This window comes from Aedes albopictus, chromosome 3 (genome assembly GCF_035046485.1).
Source record: "Aedes albopictus strain Foshan chromosome 3, AalbF5, whole genome shotgun sequence".
Classification (NCBI taxonomy): domain Eukaryota; kingdom Metazoa; phylum Arthropoda; class Insecta; order Diptera; family Culicidae; genus Aedes; species Aedes albopictus.
In genome coordinates this window covers 294,397,119-294,417,924 of record NC_085138.1, presented here as the reverse complement: position 1 = coordinate 294,417,924, position 20,806 = coordinate 294,397,119, and the positions used below count along the sequence as shown (strand labels likewise).

The 20,806-nt window shown below is 38.9% G+C and overlaps 1 protein-coding gene across 9 annotated transcripts in view; it reads right to left on the bottom strand.

Moving 5' to 3' along the window:
- LOC109418688 (serine/threonine-protein kinase 10) overlaps nt 1-20,806 on the bottom strand; it is a 225,836-nt gene that overhangs the window by 78,720 nt on the left and 126,310 nt on the right. For all 9 annotated transcript variants that reach the window (XM_062861336.1, XM_062861339.1, XM_062861343.1 and 6 more), the window contains exon 2: nt 5,696-7,181. In XM_062861336.1, the coding sequence (XP_062717320.1) occupies nt 5,696-6,019 (324 nt within the window). In that variant the 5' untranslated portion in view covers nt 6,020-7,181. The remainder of the gene's footprint in view (nt 1-5,695; nt 7,182-20,806) is intronic.

The following is a 20,806-nucleotide window of genomic DNA, read 5'->3' as shown; positions in this document are numbered from 1 at the left end:
AGTAATTAGTATTGGGTCGTAGTAGTTTTTAAAATTACTGTGTTTTAACTACAGGCATACCTCGATAGTACGTACACCACCGCTTCGTTTAGTGTACGTACTATCGAAACGTACGTACTATCGAATCACAAATTTTTATTTCAAATTTCATTTTCAAATCAAAGAATGTTATTTCTAGAACGTCAGGATTGCCAAAAAATTACATGTTGCCTAAGGGTCCGTTTATTAATTACGTAATTTTGCTTGTTTAGGATCCTGTCTTTATTGGAAAAATCTTCTTGTGCTCTGGAGATGCTTCGTAGAGGCATCTCGTCTCTGGGAACTTATATCGATTTTATTTGAACTATTTTTGAGAATCATCCAAACTGGTCTAGATATAATTAAATCGATCTAGATCAGTTATATCTTGTTATAGAAACATTATAGAACTATTTTCTCCTGCAATATTTATTGCCGTGATATTTTCAAAACCTTCTGAACATTGCTCCTTCTAGGACACCTCCAAGAGTTTAATTTTTTTCGAGAAGGGATTCCTAGAGGTATTTCGGAGCTCTTGGAGGAATCCCGGAATTCTGGAAAAAAATTTTCAAGGAAAAATTATTTGATGAATCTTAGAAAGAATTCCTGTAGGAATCTCGGAATGAATTTCTGGAGGAATCTTAGAATTAATTCATGGAGAAATCCCGGAACGAAATTCCTGGAGGTATTCAGGAAGAAATTCCTGAAGAAATCCTGGAAGTCTCGAAAGTATTACAGAAGAAATTCTTGGTAATGTTTCGGAAGGAATCTCTGGAGAAATCTCTGAAAGAGACCCTGGAATCTCAACAGGAATCGTAGAAGAAACTCTGGAAGAATCCCTAAGGAATCCCAGAAAGAATTCCTGGAAAAATCTCGTAACCAACACTTAGAGGAATTTCGAAACTGAAAGAAACTTGAAACTTGAAGAAATCCCTAAAGCAAGCGAAAAAGCGAAATGACTTTCCCCGAATCCCACATTTCGGGTTCACCCAGAAACAATTGAATTGGTACAGCCTATAGGACAATGCAAGCCGCGGTTGCTAAAGAATGTTTTCCTAAGTTTTTCATGTTTTGTGACCTTTTTGTTTACGTTCGGACTTCAAGAGATTTCTTCGAGAATTTCTCAAAAAGTCCCTGGAATCCTCCAGGAATTACATCCGAGATTCTCCGAACCAAGCTCCGAACAGTTTCTTTCGGGATGTCTCTGGATTTGTTTTTTTTTGGGCATCCAGATGGTATTCCTGTTAATTCTAACAACTTCTCCTAGAATTTCTCTTGGAGTTCTTTCGGAAATTGTATCAGAAATTCTTACCGAGATTCCTTCAAAAACTCCTTGCAACAATCCGTAAGGAATCCTTACTAAGGATTTATTCCTGGAATTTCATACGAGATTCTTTCCGGAGTATCTTCTGGCAATTCTTCGGGAATTTCTTCTAAAACCCTTCCAGAAATCCTACAATACCCCTGACAAGAGCTTCATTCAGTATTCCTCTAAAAGCTTCTCCGAGATCCCTCCAGCAACTTCTCCCGGTTTTTTTTCGGGAGATACTACTGATTTAAGTATTCCTTCTGGGATTCCTACAATAATTTTACCAGGTAAAATTTCTGGGATTTTTCCAGGATTCTTTCGGAAATTCCTTCCGGGATTCCTCCGTGAATTTCTTCTGGATAACTGTCAGGAATTACTTTTCAGGAACTTCTTCCGGGATTCCTCTTAGAGCTTCTTCTAGGAATTCTTTCAGAAACGGATTCCGGTATTTCTTCGAGAACTTTTTCCAGGAATCATCTAGGGACTCTTTTTTGGTTTCTACCAAGAGCTCCGTTAGGAATTCTTGCAGACGCTTCTGGAATTCTTTCAGATGTTTGTAATGGAAATCTTTCTGGAATTCATTATGGATTTTTTAGAGTATTTTGTTTTTGGTAATCCTCAGGAGTTTCTGTAGAACTTTTTTGAATAAACAATAAGCAACTTAGTTATAGCTCCCTCCTAGAGGAATTATAGAATAAGTTTGTGGAGAAACCACGGAAGGAATACCTGGAAGAGCTTCAGGAAAAATTACTAAGGTAGAAGGAGTAATGCTGAAGGAATCTCTAAATTAATTTCTACAGAAATCCAGGAGCAGAGTATATGTACGCACAAATCTCAATATGAGATTGAGAAAAGTTGGCGGTGAGCACATTAAAATTCCATGAGCTTGAGACTCGCGATAATGTGCACATCACATTAGCATTGCGAGTCTCAATGAGACATCTCAATGAGACAAGCTCTACATACAGCTAGTTATAAGCCGATATCGGTTCATATCTTCACTCACTATGATGAGATTTCCGGATGATATCCAGCTGGTATTTGGTTGGAGTGTTCCGGGGGTGGAGGAGATTTATTTAATACTAGCTGTACCCGGCAAACTTTGTCTTGCCTACTGCGTTTTTTTGACGTTTCGAGTCCCTAGCCAAACGCCCAAGTCCCCGTTCAAAATGTATGAAAACCAGATTTTCAAAAACTCTCAATTTTCCCATGTTTTGTGCCTCATAAACCTTCCTTGGGTGAAATCTAACAGAACAAAACTTAGAAGACCCAAATCGGACCACCCGTTCGCAAGTTATGCGCGGTCCCACGTATGCCACTGCATTTTTATATATATAGATGTAATTTTTAAAATTTGTATGGAGCTTTATTCATGTTTTGGAGAGCAATCTTCGCCGAGTAATTTAGTTTTTTTTATTACGACACAAAATAGAACCATCATGTGCCTTTTTATTTTATTACAACGTTCTATTGGTGAAGAAAGCGTTCAGTTAATAACTGTGCAAGTGCTTATTGATCACTAAGCTGAGAAGCAGTCCTCCCCAGCTGGGATGTAACGCCAGAATGATGATGCCAGATATTATGACTGGCAGAAAATATCTATGTAAAGCGAAGAATACTGCAATCATTACATCAAACGTATTCGTTCATGTCTTCCATTTCGCTACATTTTAAAACTGCTTATAGGTTCCCAAACTTTTGAGGTGCGCGACCCCCTTTTGTCAGTTGACGTGCTTTCGGCGACCCACCATAGAAATTCCCTCATTTGTTGTCTGTTACAATCAGGCCCGGATTAAGGATTGTGGAGGCCCAGGGCCCGAGCGGATGTGGAGGACCCTCGGAGAGATGACCTTTTTTCCTCACTTTCGAACAGTACTAAAAGGTTTTTGTGGGGGCCCGGGCCTCACCGCCCTCCCCCCTTACATCCGGCCCTGATTACAGTAAATTATTCGACTGACTCTCGCGACCCGCTGGATGAAGGCCGGCGACCCCCCTTGGGGGTCGTAACCCACAGTTTGGGAAACCATGACTGAAAATCCGTGTTATAGGAGTCTGCATAACACAAATTCATAGTATCGGAGTCTCTGCTATACGTCTACTAATGATTCGAACCCATTTTTGTAGATTAAAAATTAAATAAATTTTGGTGTACGTACTATCGAGGCAAAATGTACGTACTATCGAGGGTACGTACTATCGAGGGTACGTACTAACGAGGGTACGTACTATCGAGGTACGCCTGTATTCCCATCGCACTAGTGTTTTGACCGAATGGAAGCTCCAAAGATGATATGATAATTGAACAATATTTCAATAATCGAAAATATCCGAGATCACTGGACAACATTCAGAGAGAAAACGCCTTCAAGGTACTATTCCTGAGAAATATTACAAAGAAGAGCATAGCTGTCATAGCTAATGTTTACAGGTTTGATATTTTTGAAAATTATTCGGAGACAGCTGCCAGAGCTAGCGTTTTTAGCCGATATGGGCAACTAGTTTTCTGACAGCATCTCTAAACAATAAATCAAATAATAACCTAAGTTTTTGACAATACATTCTGAAAATTATTTCAAGTCGATTACCAATAGTGTCAATAACCGATGTTGGTCATTGACAGCACCAGCATCATCCCCAAATAACTCTCATATTAGTGTTAGGTAACACTTTTTGAGCTTCCATTCGATGTTGTAATGAAATCAGTCAAACCCTATACGTCGAAATATAGTCTATAATGTGTCAAATTGTGTTCCTAATTTCGTCTAGTCGTCTTCTGCATATCTGTGATCATCTAAGTCCGAAGTATTATTACATCCACCGTAACCCTTTAGATTGTCAACCGTCCTAAGTCCTAAAGAAACATGTAACAAAATTCCTGCTTTTTTGGTCAGTGTTATAATACCGTCTAGAATATAAAACAAAAAAGTTCAGTCAGCTGATTTTTGTGTCAAAAATTAAAATGATTAAGATTATTTGTCAACTTCTATATATTCATCACTACAAAACCTACAAAAAGAAGAAATACAAATATAAACTCATTTCTAAAATCAGCAGTTTTGACTGATTAGGGTCCAGAATTTTCTAAAGGTAATAAATTTAATTGTTAACGTTACCTAATCTGTAAGACTGTAAGTCAACTTATCCTAGCGTCCCCTGTCCTGTGTACTTTCGAATTCAAGTGATGAATGATGAGTGTAACGCAGAGACCTCCTCTACCCACTCTTGCGTTACGTTAAATTCAACAATTATTGTTAAATTTGAGAAAATTTAAAGAATGCAAAGATTAGATCTATGCAAGCTGAATTATAACTTGTGATAAATGCACTACGGATACTCCTTTGGTTCCCATTAGCACTTACGGCCGATTCCTTCACTTGCGATCAACTCGTAAACCAGATATATCTAGCTCAAAGTCCAAGCAGTGGAGAATAAACTGGCGCTAAAATGCTAATGGGTTAAGCCCTCCCATCGCGTCAAGATTGAATATCCAGGGGGAGGGAAAAAGAGATCCGAGCGAGAATTGAACTCAGATTCTTGGAGTGTGAGTAGCACGCCCGAGCACTCTCGGCCATCTTAGGTTGTTAAGAACAAAAATCGATTTCAAATTGTATGGAAAGTAGAAAAAATTTCCGCTCTACTGTATTTTTTTTTCCTTCGCGTTTTCGAACTCAGGGCATGATTCTACACCAAAAATGATCATCAGCTTACCGAGTTCAAAAATGCTGTAAACTAGTGTTGTCAGTACATTGTTTATATTTTTATCACTTCTTTTTTCTTTATGGCTCTACGTACCCACTGGGACTTGACTTGGTCTGCCTCGCTTCAACTGAGTGTTCTTTGAGCACTTCAACAGTTATTAATTGAAGTGCTTTCTTTGCCTGATTGCATAAATTTGTATACATATTGTGAGGCAAGTACAATGATACACTACGCCCAGAGAGTCGAGAAATTTTTCCCGACCGGAACGGGAATCGAAACCGCCGTCTCCGGATTGGCGATCCATAGTCTTAACCACTAGGCTAACTGGAGACCCCAGTTCAAGATATAAATTGTTTTTATTTTGTTTCTTATTTATGTTATGTGGAATGAGTCAAACAAACAACCAATGTTTGTTATCTAAGAGGGCGAATATGGGAATAATAAGGGCCATCTTACCCTAACAAAATTATTACATCATAGTCATCTAGGTAGTTCTAGGTAGTCACAAATCAATAACGCTGAAGAGCTCCCATGAGAAAGGATTGAGAAATTCGAATTTATGAGCTACGTTTTGAACACTGAACCAGTGTCCAACCATGATATCATTTTTAAATCGAATTCTTATTTGTGCGCGTAGTAATACTAGGTCAATTTGAAGTAAAAACTCACCCAAAGCTTATCGTCGATCGAAAACGCCTCATACAGCTCCACGATGTTCTGGTGCTTAATCTCCGACAAAATATCGATCTCCACCATATGATCACTTAGATTTTCTTCATCTTCCAAAGTGCACATTTTCGCCGCCGCCAGCTGTCTGGTTTCTTTATTTTGAGCTTTGTACACTTTACCAAATGCACCATCCCCCAATTCACCAATCATATCCCAGTAATCATTCGGATCCGTATCCATCCGAATGTTGTTGAAAATGCGCTTCTTCTTGGCCTCCCCACTTCCCAGGTGGAAGACCTTCTTCAGGTTGTTTAGGAAAGACATGTTGTCGCGGTTGGCTGTTGTTATGATCTCACCTTCAAAAAATAAACCGCACTTACTCACTCATCCATCCGCACAATTACTCGCGCGCTCACTTCGTGCACTTTTACTATTCTCTTCTTTCAGTGCTGAGACGCCTTCCCACTTCACATGCAATTATTTCACAATTTGGCTCTCTTGTATTCCTCCTTCGTTTCTCCGTGGTTTCACACACTATAATATCTTACTTATTTCCTCGCAGCTCCAACTTTTGCTGTTGTGGTTATATCTTTCGCTCTTCTTGCTTCACTTCTCCGATCGAGATTTTCAACTTACTTTATACTTCACATTTTGCTTCTATACACATTCAGGAAATCTGGTTATTCAATTTATGCTTCATACATATTCCGCACTGGTTTTTGTGAGCTTCTTTCTTCTTTGCTCGTAAATATTCTTCCACATGCACTGATAACTGGGACACTGCTCTCGCTCCGCGCTCGTTTCTTGAAACGGCAGCACAATAATAGTGTTGGAGCACAGCAGGTAAAAATTGAGAAATGAACCAAAATCACTCAAGCGAAACCCATCTTGGCAGAGCTTAGTCGGAGCAGAAAAATATGCACAACACACTAGTTAGAAGAGGAAACGGTTATGCGATTCTCTTCGACACTTCACTTAACTGCCACCGTAGCCTGGGCCACTTGTTGTGGGGCTTCCTCCACTAGGCACAGAAGAAATGCTTGCTTCCGCTGATTTCCATCCACTCTGGGGCTAGCTGCACTGATTGCCGTCGTGGTTACGGGGTGTGATGAAGAATGGCGTTTCGCAGCACCTGTGTCGACGACCGTACTAGGGTGTTTGCAGAATGCCATTTTCTTTCAAATACTGGCAGCGATCGCGCGCTACGCTACCGGCAGCAACCGTAGCCGACGACGACGGGTGAAATAGCGGCGGAGGCCTTGAGGAATCCGACGACGATGGTCATCGAATTCCGGAAGCCGTGCGCTTTTTGGTTGGTTTTTGTTCGGTTCGGCTACTGGTCCGGTTGGCGGGGAAATGTTTGTTTGTTTTCGTTGAAAAATTTCCGAATTAATTGGAGGTCGATTGGATTCTCGCACGTTAGCCCATGGTTGCGATGAAAAGATAACTGATTACGAAATGCACACCGGAGTTTTGGTGCTTTGATCTGGAAAGAGAGAAACATATCAAGTGTTATTATTGTTTGTTTTTAGAATAAAAAAAATACGATCACAGAAGACCTAAACCGATAAATGTTGATCAACGATCAAAAACGATCAATTCTGACTATACATGTCAATGGTTGCTCCTCCGTGATTGATCTGAACTGGTACCAGTTGCACTGAGATCCAACTGAATAAGGGGCTGGGACATTCCACTTATTCTCAAAGTGCAATTTTAGCAGCTCATGCATATTTGATCAATAACGGCGCCGGCCAAGTCCTTATAGTCAGATGGGAAGGGAAAGGAATGTTAGAGTGTACTGGTTGTTGCTACTAGAGACCGAGAGCACTCTGCGTCCCCACAACGCAGCACGGACTGGGGTATTTGTTAGACGGAAAGGATGGGAGATCTGGGAGTCACCGTTGGGTCGGTGATGCGATCCATGGATAGGGTTATTTATAGTATTCGTGATAGATTGTGTGGTGGAATAAGGTGAATAAGGTCAAGCGGCACAGCACGCTTTGGTTGCATAACTTATAGGCGTTATATACACTGTGCTGTGAGTGGAAGTTGGAAGGGAGAGAAACGACTTTTTTTCAATTCGTTTCTGGTTCTAGCGATGGCTATGAACATATGAATATACATGAGTTGTATATGTAGAGAAGAGAGAGCGAGAGAAAGTGGATAGAAAGATACAAAGTAGGATGAAAAGGACGGGCCAGGGATTGAACCCATGACCTTCTGCATACGAATCAGAAGCGGTAGCCACTAGACCACCAAGCCCGTCAGACCTAAACCGATAAATGTTGATCACAAACAATAAAATATCAATAAAACATTTTCCTTTTGAAACATCAAGACTGTTTTATGTTCATTTTAACATTTTGCATCGCCAAACAATTTTCAAATCAACCCATAAAATTACATTCGGCACGAGTTAACTGTAACAAATTGAACGTTAAGCTTCCACCGCAGGGTGCGATTTGTCACGCATTGTCATGCTTAATACTACGGTGGGCGACATCCAGAAGAAGTGGCGCAAACAGAGCAACAGGAAGGCCTAGCAGGTATATTTATAGTTTGATTTAGAACACGCGAAGTCAACAACGAACGACGTTGAGACGACAACGATTTAAACGACACTTTCTTCTCGGTGCAAAGACAAATGGGAGGAAAACTAACCGACTAAATGACATCCAACCAAAATGGAGAATTGCAAGCCGATGTGATTACCTAAAATAAGTTTACATGTGCATACGTATAGATGAGCATGGTCGCAGTGATGGAAATACCCGACACGGATTAAATAGATGAGCAGCATACAATCTACACTTGCTGCTTCGTGATTGACTAGAACAATCGAAACAGCACATGAAAGCAATGAACGATCAAACGATCAAACGATCAAATCTGACTATACAACATGTCAATGGTTGCTACTCCGTGATTGATCTGAGCTGGTACCAATTGCACTGAGATCCAAATGAATAAGGGCTGGGACACTCGAGTGGATCTACTTATTCTCAAAGTGCAATTCTAGCAGCTCATACATTTTGGATCAATAACGGCCCCGGCCACGTCCTTATAGTCAGTTGGGAAGGGAAAGGAATGTTAGAGTGTGCTGGTTGTTGCTACTAAAGACCGAGATCACCTCTGCATCCCCACAACCAGCACGGACTGGGGTATTTGTTAGACGAAAAGGATAGGAGATCTGGGAGTCACCGTTGGGTCGGTGATGCGATCCATGGATAGGGGGTTATTTATAGTGTTCGTAAAGTGATAGATTGTGTGGTGAATGTGGTGAATAAGGTCAAGCGGCACAGCACGCTTTGGTTTCATAACTTGTAGGCGTTATATACACTGTGCTGTGAGTGGAAATTAGAAGGGAGGGGAACGACTTTTTTCCAATTCGTTTCTGGTTCTAGCGATGGCTATGAACATATGAATATACATGAGTTGTATATGTAGAGATAGAGGAAGTGGATAGAAAGATACAAAGTAGGATGAAAAGGGACGGGCCAGGGATTGAACCCATGTCCTTCTGCATACGAATCAGAAGCGGTAGCCACTAGACCACCAAGCCCGTCATTCGAAACAGCACATGAAAGCAATGAATGAGACTAACTGTGGGCTTGATAACCGATAGATGGTAGTGACCAGCAACCATAACAGTAACTTTAATTTTAGTTTTTCGACTAAGACGTGTTTATTGCACAAACGAAGTTTTATGTTATCCCAACGTTTCGACACTTGGTGGGTGTTTTCTTCAGGGAGTCAAGAGACCCAGAGATGAATGAGTGAGAGCTCTATTGATAAAATTGATCACAAATATTATCTTGTGTTTACTGATATTGTCAGTGGTGGTTACGTTAACTATGCGAACATGAACAAGTACAGTGGTCGACCACGTTTTCGTAGAACGTGTGCCGCCGATAGTTCTTCATCGCAATAACCCAGACCTGGACGGCTACCATAAACCTTCTAAGTTTCCGAAAAGAGATCACCCCGCAACAGTCACGCGTTCGACGCCGCCAGTTTCTCCATTCATTGGTGGTGCATCCTATGCAACTCTTTCTGCTTACAAGTTACGATCATTTTGTGACAATTGACGCAATTCAGCTGGTCATCTTCCTGTACCAGATGCAGGACGCTTTAACCATGTTCAACTTCACATACAGTGCGGCACATTTGCTGACGGTTCTGGCTTTCTACGAAATATGCCCGCAGCTGCTGACGCAAAGTGCTAGGATATACGGCGCGATTTACAGGATGACTGTTTCGATGGACAACATTTGGTGGAATATTCGGTTTTGATGAACATCACTCGTACTGCTCGTTTTAACACCTTACAGAGGTCAGTCTTGGTCCACTACACCACACCTGTTGGTCAACAGAGGCACATCAAACGTGTTGATCGACTTCACCTTATTGCCAGCTGACTGAAAGCTGCTTAGAATAGAATAGTTGACAAGATGTCCTGCTCCTTTCCTTCAGCATCTTCAAGATTGTTGTGTAACGAATACGTTGCAGCAAGCTTAGGTACTTCTGCGCTTCGCCTTCAACTATATTTCGAATTTCATTCTATTAATTGACGCGGAAACAGTTGGCATCCACTGCTTGACCCCGGAAAAGATTAATTGACCGGTATACAGGGGATGGCCAAAATGTTTGGGATAGGCAACTTTTTTTTCTCTCACAAAAAAGTTCAACATGCTATAACTTTTTATAGAGCACATCAAAAAATCTCAAATTTTGACTGTTTGTCAACCAATTATATGTGCATCATTGGTACAAATTTGGGCTCGATTGATTAATGTTTCGCAAAGTTAGATCAGTTCGGGTAAAACACTATTTTTTAGACAACTCATTTTTGAGCTGTCATATCTCGGAAACCAGTGAACCAAATTGAATGAAATTTTGAACGTACACTAACAATATGTAAAAGCTTCACAAACTATTAAAACATAGGTACTTTTTAAATGTTGAAAAAAGTTATCATGGATTGACACTTTTTGGATTTTTCTCGAAAAAATGTAATTTTTTTACATCAATGTCAATAAATTTTCGTGTTGATATCCAAAGATTTTCCACTTCTGTTCTCAAATTATCTCTAATCAGATATATTAGAGCCTATTTAGATTGATGGAAGAACACATTTAATAATTTTTGTGTGGTATTGTAAATTTCACTTATTTTCCTCTATATGGGTAAAAATTTCAACTCGGTATAACTTAATTCGTCGTGAGAAAATATTACATTTTATAATGTCGTATTAAGTATCAATATATTGTTAATAAACGTTAAAAAATTCATTCAATTCGGTTCACTGGTTTCCGAGATATGACAGTTCAAAAATGAGTTGTCTAAAAAATAGTGTTTTACCCGAACAGTTCTAACTTTGCAAAAAAATAGTCAATCGAGCCCAAATTTGTACCAATGATGCACATATAATAGGTTGACAAACAGTCAAAATTTGAGATTTTTTGATGCACTCTATGAAAAGTTACAGCATGTTCAATTTTTTTGTGGGAGAAAAAAAGTTGCCTATCCCAAACATTTTGGCCATCCCCTGTATGTCAATTTCGATTTCTGTCCGGTTGTCGTTGATGAATACCGTTACAAGCTGCAACAGTTGATGCAGCATCTGTACTGATTCCGCGAACAGCTCTAAGTCATCTATAAAAGACGGTATATTGTTTGAGTGATTCATGGGATGGCTAAACCTTAGTGGACTAAAGGTATCAGCATCACGAGGGCTTAGAATAATGCGAATAGTTCTAAACCGTAACACAGTTGATGATGTTCACGTCTACCTTGTATAGCTGCAGTGCCTTGAGAAAGCAAGAGTCCATAGACACAATGCTCAGGTTTCTCTGCTTATCGGTGACTTAACCCACAATAACTCACATTAATCTTTTATCTTTGCAGCCGCTGAAAATAAAATTGAAAAAAGTCACAACAAAACAGTTCACATCAGACAGCTCAAAGCTTAACCTCAGCATGTTTCCCCTAAAACTGAATTGTATTCGCCATCAACAAACGGTGTTTCCTTATTTTCGTCGATGATTTTTCTTTTACGTGCTTATTTTTCCACCAAACACAAAGTGCACAAATGTGAAGTTTATTGTGTTTATTTTTGTTTCTTTCCTCTCATTCCGACAAAGCGAACGCTAAATAGCTCCTCAGCGGGTATTAGTAGCCAGGTCTCCCCCCTTTGGCCCGCGGTAAATTTGAGAAACGTTATTTTCTCTAACGTTCGACTTTTGTGGTGTGGTCCCTAATTAGCGCTTCGGTCACGATGTCGACACGAACGGAAGCAGGATTCAAAGCTTATTTTTTTCGTAAACCTAGCTGTCAATAGATGGACGTGTAAATTAGATTTATCAAAACCTCGACCATGTGGAGTGGATCAACGGCTGCAAATTGTCAGAAAAAGTGGGCCTCCCAACAACTGTCGGTCTTACGTAACTGTCATATCGCAACGGCACAAGTCGACACTTCTTAGCACAAGTAGCTAAGCGACGACTAACGACGCGCGTACGATGTCAGAATAATTAGCACTCACATGATAAGTTGTTTTGCACTTGCTGTTGAACTACGACGACGACGCGACGACGTGTCTGATTCATTTATTCAGCGAATCGATCGAGAAGTGCCCCAGTTGAACGCTATATTACAGCAAACCTCTATTTAGCTATCGTGCCACTAAACACCAATCGACCGGCAACTCGGCTACCGTTCTTCTACCATACCGGAGAACTCCATCAGCCCCCCGTATTGAGGAGCTCGTGCTGACTTACCTACTAACTTAAATGCACCGTTTTGTAGCACAGCAGCAGCAGCAGCCGTTGTTTGGTGGCGCGCTGGCGATTGTTTGGATTTTGTAATTTTAAGCAGGTATCTGAACATACGTGATCATTTTATCTAATTGCAAGGAGTTCTCGGATATTTTTAAACCGCGCAAGGTATTCGTAATCACTACTGTTGCGATCAATGGGGGGCATTTGCAGAATAAATTAAGGTGCATTACATTCCAGCGACAAGTTGCAGCTAGTTGCTACCGTTTGTTAGGATTTTAATGATTGACAGATGACACAATTTTGCGAACTGTGATAGATTGATTTTTTTCTGGAACGATACTTTTTTTGTAAAGCTGCTGGTTTATGTTCAAACTGGTAAAATCGAAATTATCACTCATATGGAAATTTACGTCTTCCATTTCTAAATGCGACTGGCGCCCCAGATATGCAAACAGACGTAAGACTGGCATACATATATATGGAACGAGCTCACCAATAAATGTCTATTCAAGTGTTTATTGTCGAATATAATCGACGCTCACAAAGCAGCCTTATGCTACTGACTGGCATCATAAACCCGCGGACAGACGTTTAAGCTATAACATTTTATTCATACTTTAAGGTTGTTTTTACTAGGAACACTTAGACCTCCAATACCACAAAGCAGTTGTTAGTTTAATCAACCACTTGGTTTCACCACCCACCAAAAAATAAAAACTAAGCTAAACAGAAATCAGTGAGCCAAAATGAATGATTTTTTTAATGTTTATCAACAATATATTAGTACTTGATATGTCGTTATAACATGTAATATTTTCTCACAATGAATAAAGTTATACCGGGTTGACATTTTCACCCATGTAGAAGAAAATAAGTCAAATTTACAATACCTCACACAATTTACTAAATGTGTTCTTCCTTTAATCCAAATAGGCTCTAATATATCCTATCAGAGATATCTGCGGATATCAAAACTAAAATTTATTGACACTGACATAACGTGAACGGTTCTAGCTTCGCGAAAGATCAAACAATCGAGTTCAAATTTGTACCAATGATGCACATATAATAGGTTGACAAACAGTCAAAATTTGATAGTTTTTGATGCACTCTATAAAAAGTTACAGCATGTTGAACTTTTTTTGTGAGAGAACAAAAAGTTGCCTATCCCAAACATTTTGGTCACCCCCTGTACATAATAAGTATTTGTTCCATAATATGAAGTAGAATCTGAGATTACGATCTTAGTAGCAAAAGAGCAATGGCGGATATTTCCTCGTCCATAGTTCCAAAATCTAGGCTTTACAGGGGAACCTATTTCGGGCACTTGCTGTTATAACTCAGTCAATGTTATACCATTTGACTTGATTTTTGGAATACGGTAAGATGTGCACAGTATCTAGTCATGTACAAAAAATCAGGCTATTTAATTTATAATTGGCCGAGTTATAGCAGCAAATGCTCAAAATAGGTCCTCCTGGCTAAATGGTCTCAGATCCTACTGGCTAAATGAGAGATGAAAAAATGGAGTGGAATATGCGACAAGTTGGAGTGGAATTGCGAACAAAACGTGACAAATGGGGGAGGGGGGTTCTAAAATTCTGAAAAATGATGGACGTCATATTTAAATCGGCCCTGAGACTCGAACTCACGAGAGTAGGAATCGTAAGTTCGAGTCGCACCGAGAGGACGAGCAACTTTTTCGCAAATTTTACTAGTTTATCTCTCACTCAGCCAGTATTTGTAGTTAAGTTTTTAGAATTAAGCACAAATATTTGTCAAGGGAAAAGTAGTTCATGTACATTAGGGTGGCCCACACTTATATGAAAAACAAAAAAAAATCTGAAAAAATGTCAAGTCTTACCTCCTGAATTGGTTGTTTTGGACACCCAGAAGCTACGTTCAAAATTTGAGCAAAATTGATTAAGTCTAAAAGGGCGCTCAAATCGCTTGAATTTTGTATGGGAAAACGTGGTCAAATGTATGAAGAAATCTTAAGCTTTCGATTTTTTGCCGCTAGGTGGCGCTGTAAGCGTTTAATGATAAAACACTTTGGTATTATCATAGGTGACTATATACCAAACAACTTTGTCGAAGACCGCAAAGTGATCCGACGTCTAGATCCACTCATTCATTTTACTTCCCATTGAATTTGTATTCGATTCCCTTAAATTCCATTTTCTGAGAGAAAATAGAACATTTGTAAGGGAAGTCTGTTGGATGGCCTCATATGCCCAATCTACAAGAAAGGGCACAGACTGGAGTGTGCCAATTACAGAGGGATTACCCTTTTAAATTCGGCGTATAAGATACTGTCGCGTGTCCTGTTCAACAGACTGCGACCTCTTGAGGAGTCCTTCGTCGGCGAATACCAGGCTGGTTTTCGTGAGGGCCGATCAACGACGGATCAAATGTTTACCCTGCGGATGATCCTAGATAAATTTCGGGAATATAACTTGCAGACTCACCATCTGTTCATTGATTTTAAAGCAGCGTACGATTCAGTGAAAAGAAATGAGCTTTGGCAGATAATGTCAGAACATGGTTTTCCGACGAAACTAATTAGGCTGATACGCGCAACGCTGGATGGATCAAAATCAAGTATTCGGATCGCGGACGAAGTGTCTGCGTCGTTTGTGACCTTGGATGGATTGAAGCAGGGGGATGCTCTTTCAAATTTATTGTTCAACATTGCACTCGAAGGAGCGATCAGGAGGTCAGGCGTGCAGAGGAATGGCTCTACACACTAAACGCTTTCAGCAATATTTTGCTAAATTTTGCCGAGCTGAAGGGTCCAGCAAAATTTTTTGCTGAACTTTCGGCAAAGTTTGCTGAATTTCAGCAAAACATTACTGATGATCAGCAGAGTTTACTGAACAAATCAGCAATTTTTGCTGAATTTCAGCAATTTTTTTGCTGAAACCTTCAGCTCGGCAAAATTCAGCAAAATTTTGCTGAAACCCTCAATCGATTTTTTGGTGTGTATCATCACACGGTCGCACATGCTCCTCGGTTTTGCGGACGATATTGATCTCATCGGCATCGATCGTAGGGCAGTGGAGGAAGCTTATGCTCCTCTGAAGAGAGAGACAGCGAGGATAGGCTTGACGATTAACTCTACCAAGACGAAGTACATGATAGCGGGTAGAGACAGAAGCAGGCCTAGTGGTGTTAGTGCTGAGGTAGTGATTCATGGGGAAGTGTTTGAAGTTGTTGAAGAATTTGTTTATCTTGGAACACTTGTGACATGTGACAATGACGTTTCCCGTGAAGTGAAAAGGCGTATTGCAGCTGCGAATAGGGCCTTTTACGGATTGCGTAGCCAGCTTAGGTCCCGTAACTTGCAAACGCAAACAAAATTCGCTCTGTATAAGACGCTGATTCTTCCGGTTGCCCTCTACGGTCACGAAGCGTGGACGTTAAAGGAGGTAGACCGAAAAGTTTTTGGAGTTTTTGAGCGCAAAGTGCTGCGGACAATTCTCGGTGGGAAACAAGAATATGGAGTGTGGCGCAGACGCATGAATCACGAGTTGTACCAAGTGTACGAAGATGCGAATATTGTGAAACGTATAAAATACGGCAGACTTCAGTGGGCTGGACACGTAGTGCGAATGTCGGAAGAAAGAATAACGAAAACAATATTCAGCAGAGAACCCGGTAGAGGTAGGCGACTTCGTGGGCGGCCGCGAACTCGCTGGCTGCACGCGGTTGAAGAAGATCTACGATCCCTACACGTTCGGGGAAACTGGAGGAACATCGCCCAAGACCGACGAAGATGGTGCTCTACTATACGCTCGGCATTGGAGTAAAGTTACTTTGTAGCCAACAAGGTAGGTAAGGGAAGTCTGTTACCCAAATGTTGAACACTTCCTTAAGGACAAACGTCTCGAAATCCCGCTTCAAAAGTGCATCAGAACTTCAAACGCACAAATCTCTAGTAGCAAGCTTCAAATAACAGCGGATTTGATTATTCTGTTCTTGCTCACTTGTAATAAGCTTAAGATAAAAATATCAGGTGCGCTGGTTTTGTTTACGAAGAGATTTGTGCGCTCGAAATCGTGAGTAGGTTCCAAAGTCGGCCATTGTGGCGGCCATTTTGGGATTCTAACAAGTCTGTCCTTAAGCTACAGGGGATAGACAAAATGATCGGGTCAGGCAAATTTTTCATTTCTCAAAAAATTTTCAATTAGCTGTGACTTTTCGAAAAGTGCATCAAATATTCTCAAAATTTCACTGTAAGTTGCTCAACTAGTTGTGTAATTTGGAAAAGATCGGGTTATTCTGCACAAAGTTATAAAGATTCCAGAAAAAGTTATGATTATCCTATAGTCAACTTTGAGCTGTTATATTTCCGGATTCACTGAACCGAATGCAATGAAATTTTGATCATTTATGACTTATATAATGAGCTTTGGAAAACTTCTGACTTAACTTAAAATTCTTAACACGGAAGAAAATTATAATGGTAAGATTATTTTTCTAATAAAATACCAAATTTTCTTTAATTTCAACATCGTTTCAAAATTCAAGGTGCTATTTATAGTTCATTAAAATTTCCTCTAATTGTCTTAAATATAAAAATGTTTTGAAATAAAGGAACAACATAGCCAGAAATTCATTGACAAAGTAAAGGGTTGCATATTAAAAATAGACCAATTTACTAAAAAATCATAAAATAAATGAAATCGCTATAACTTTTTCCCTTCGTGATAATTTCAAGTTGAGTCAAACGTTTTTTAAAGTTCATCATATAAGTCATAAATGGTCAAAATTTAATTCCATTCGGTTTATTGAATCCGGAGATATAACAGCTCAAAGTTGGCTATCGGATAATTCTACCTTTTTCTAAAATGCTCATAACTTCCTACAAAATATCCTGATCTTTTCCAAATTTTGTCCACTGATACACAACTAGTTGAGCAACTGACAGTGAAAATTTGAGAATATTTGATGCACTTTTTAAAAAGTTACAGCTAATTGAACATTTTTTGAAAAGTGTAAATTTGGCCTGTCCCGATCATTTTGTCTATCCCCTGTAGCTCATCCTACTGTTGGACGATTCTATCTAATTGTTGAACGGTTCAAGCTTTGTTCGTAATTGATGACGGATAACTCGACATAAACCTATCATTGACCTATTTTTATTTCGGCCACCAAACCCTACATAGACTCTACAGTTATCCAATGTGGGTCCAACAGTGGTTCAACATTTAATAAAATTTGACCCGACTTTGACCCGACATTCGATAATTTTTTACTCTGGCGGATTTTTTTTGGGTTTTTCGAGGCCAGTTAGTCATTTGAGTGACAATTTATTCAAATAACAAGGAATTGCTTCTCATTTGAAGAGAGCTCTAGTGGATTGAAATCATTTGAAACATGACTAGATGCAAAAAATGATTGACAAGATTTGACTAAAAGCGAAAACGATTGAAGAGAAGAACGCCTTTGAAAGCCCCTGAAACACTCCTGGAAACCCATGAGACCAACTCAACCCCCTAGAACACCCCTGCAACGACCCTGAAATCCCTTGCAAACCCGTCTGAAACGTCCTGAAATACTCTTGGGATCACCTTAACACTCTGAATCCTTCTGGAACACCTCTGTAACGCCCTTGAAACCCATTGAAAACACCTGGAACCTTCGTGAAGCCCTCTGCAACACCCCCAGAACATCCATGGAACGTCCTTGAAACCCCATGACATGCACGATTAGGTAAAGTGTTCAACAATTGGATCCTACATGTATAATGGAATTGTGACAAAAACAATATTTTAATCAAATGAAATTACAATCAAAATGTGATTTTGAACAATTTTAAACTGTTAAGGACATCCTTTCAGATCTTGTAACTATGGTGTGACTTTGATATTTGTGATCGATTTACCAGCAAAGCTTATTTCATAACAGCAATTTCTTAAAACTAATCTTAAGAATTGTTCAGTTTTCGTGTCATTAGCGGTAAAATATTTGCAATCAATATTTTTATCTAAAATATGTATAACTAGCTGTCCCGGCAAACTTTGTCTTGCCAAGCTTGTGGTGGTTTGACAGCGTTTGAGCTCATTTAAGCACCGCATTCTAGATTGGTTTCATTTCGATCGTGCTGATTTTCTTCCCAGTTTATGAAAAAGCAAAACTTTTTAGATTTTTGTACTTTTTTGTTGATTTTCCTAACTTTTTTTTACATATAAACACTGCCACTATGAGTACGAATCTAACCATGCAAGAGTCATCCTGATTGGTTCAGTCGTTCGTGACTTTTGTTGCCTCAAAGGGAAGTCAAACTCATTTTTATATATATAGATGTTGTAACTTAACCCTCTAATTCCCGCCTTTAGACGGAGTATAGTTTGAGCATTTTTGTAATTTTTGTTTCGTGGAAAATCATTTTTTTATATTTTTGGTTGATATTTAGGACTGTTCTGTACATCTCAAAAGGGTTTTTGGTGTATTTTAAAGCGTATTTACATTTTTTTTTAAATCATTGAAAAATTGATGTTTGAGTCACCTTTTAGGAGTCATTGTTTATTTTGTATTGAATCGCTACAATTAACATATTTTAAATTTTTCCCAAATCATTCTATCCTTGTTTAATAGTTTAAGGCAGTGATTCCCAAAGTGGGCGAAATCGCCCCCTTGGGGACGAAAATCAGGCCCAGGGGGGCGAAAATTTTAGAAATACAAATTGGGGGGCGAAAATACTAAAAAGGGGGGCGATTTTTTCAATGATTGGAAAACATCGAAAGTATTAAATTACAAGTCGAGAAAGTGAACTGAATCATAAAAACTCCCTGACATTCAAGCTTACAGTTCAAGGTTTGTCTAGGATAATAAAAAATGCTGTGACTATTAAACAAAAGCATCGACTTAATTTTACAGAATTATTGGAATTTATGTGGACTCTTTGGCAGAATTGCTAGACAAGACCGCTACACGTATTTTTGAAGGGTTTGGTGATTCTGGAAATCTAAATAAAAATATATTTGGAAACTCCTACAATGAACATTCGTGAATCGGGATTAGTTTTTGTCAAAATTATGAAAAGAACACAGTTTTTTTTCGCGAATTGATGAGAAAAATTGCATTTCAACTCGTAGGCGAACTTATTCATGGAATTTCCAAGCAAAAACATAAATATCAGACGAATTTTAGAACAGTTTGCTGATTAAATTCGTATCACAGTGTTTACAAACAACTGTGTTTGAAAATATTTCAGAGAAGCTTCTCGGAGGAATTCCAAATTTTACTGAAGTTAATTTGAAAACATTCCAAAAATTCTGCGTAAAATTACATTTAAATATTCCATTTGAAACTAGTCATGAATGCTGCATATTTATTTATTTGATATTTTTTTAGAACACAGAAAGCATTCAAATTTATACGAAGCTCGTTGATTTGAATCTGGTGAAACGTAACTACATTTGATAATACACCAATATTTATTATTATTATTTTTCTTTATTATCGAGATTTTCAGCCCTCGGCAACACACCGATATTTTTCTGAGTAGCACTTCCACATAACATATGTATATAATTGTTTTCAAATTCTCCACCAGTATTATTTAGCTACTTGTGACCAAACATTGACTCTTACACCCCCTTTTGGCCCTTCATACAGCGGTATGTTGAATTCAGAATGGTAATGAAATTTAATCTTTACTGTTGAGTGGAACTGCATGCAGAGCAAGACTCAAGCTAGGATGGTGGCTACCTACATACATACATACATACATACTTGTGACCAAACATTGACTCTCAGTTGTTGAAAAAGTCCTTTTAAGTATGATAATGATAAAACATCTGGTAGGAATATCGAGTGTTCATATGTGTTTACAGTTCGTTCTATTTCGATTAACAAATGTTCAATTAACAACGGTTTGAGAAGTAGGCATAAACACGATTTCAATTTTTTGTAAGTACGAAGAAAATTCACTATATTTTTTTTTCAAATGCGTAAAATCAACGCATTTACAAAACAATTTAATGAAAATGAGGGTGACACAGATATAAATACACTGAATGGTACTGCTAGATTTGCCATAGTAGCGCTTTTAAAGCCTTTAGCTAAGCACAGTTTCAGCCTTCTATTATAGAAAAAATAAAGTCGCACCTAGGGGGGCGAACATATTTTTCTAAAGCTCTAAGGGGGCGATACCTCCTAAAAGTTTGGGAAACATTGGTTTAAGGGAATCGAATACACTCTTAAATTATTTTCCATAAAATTACATGGAAAATAAAATTTTCTGTGAAAAAAAATTAAAATAATAATATTTCAACAATAACCATAAAATCTCAAAATGTTTTCATCTAAAAAAATCCGTTCC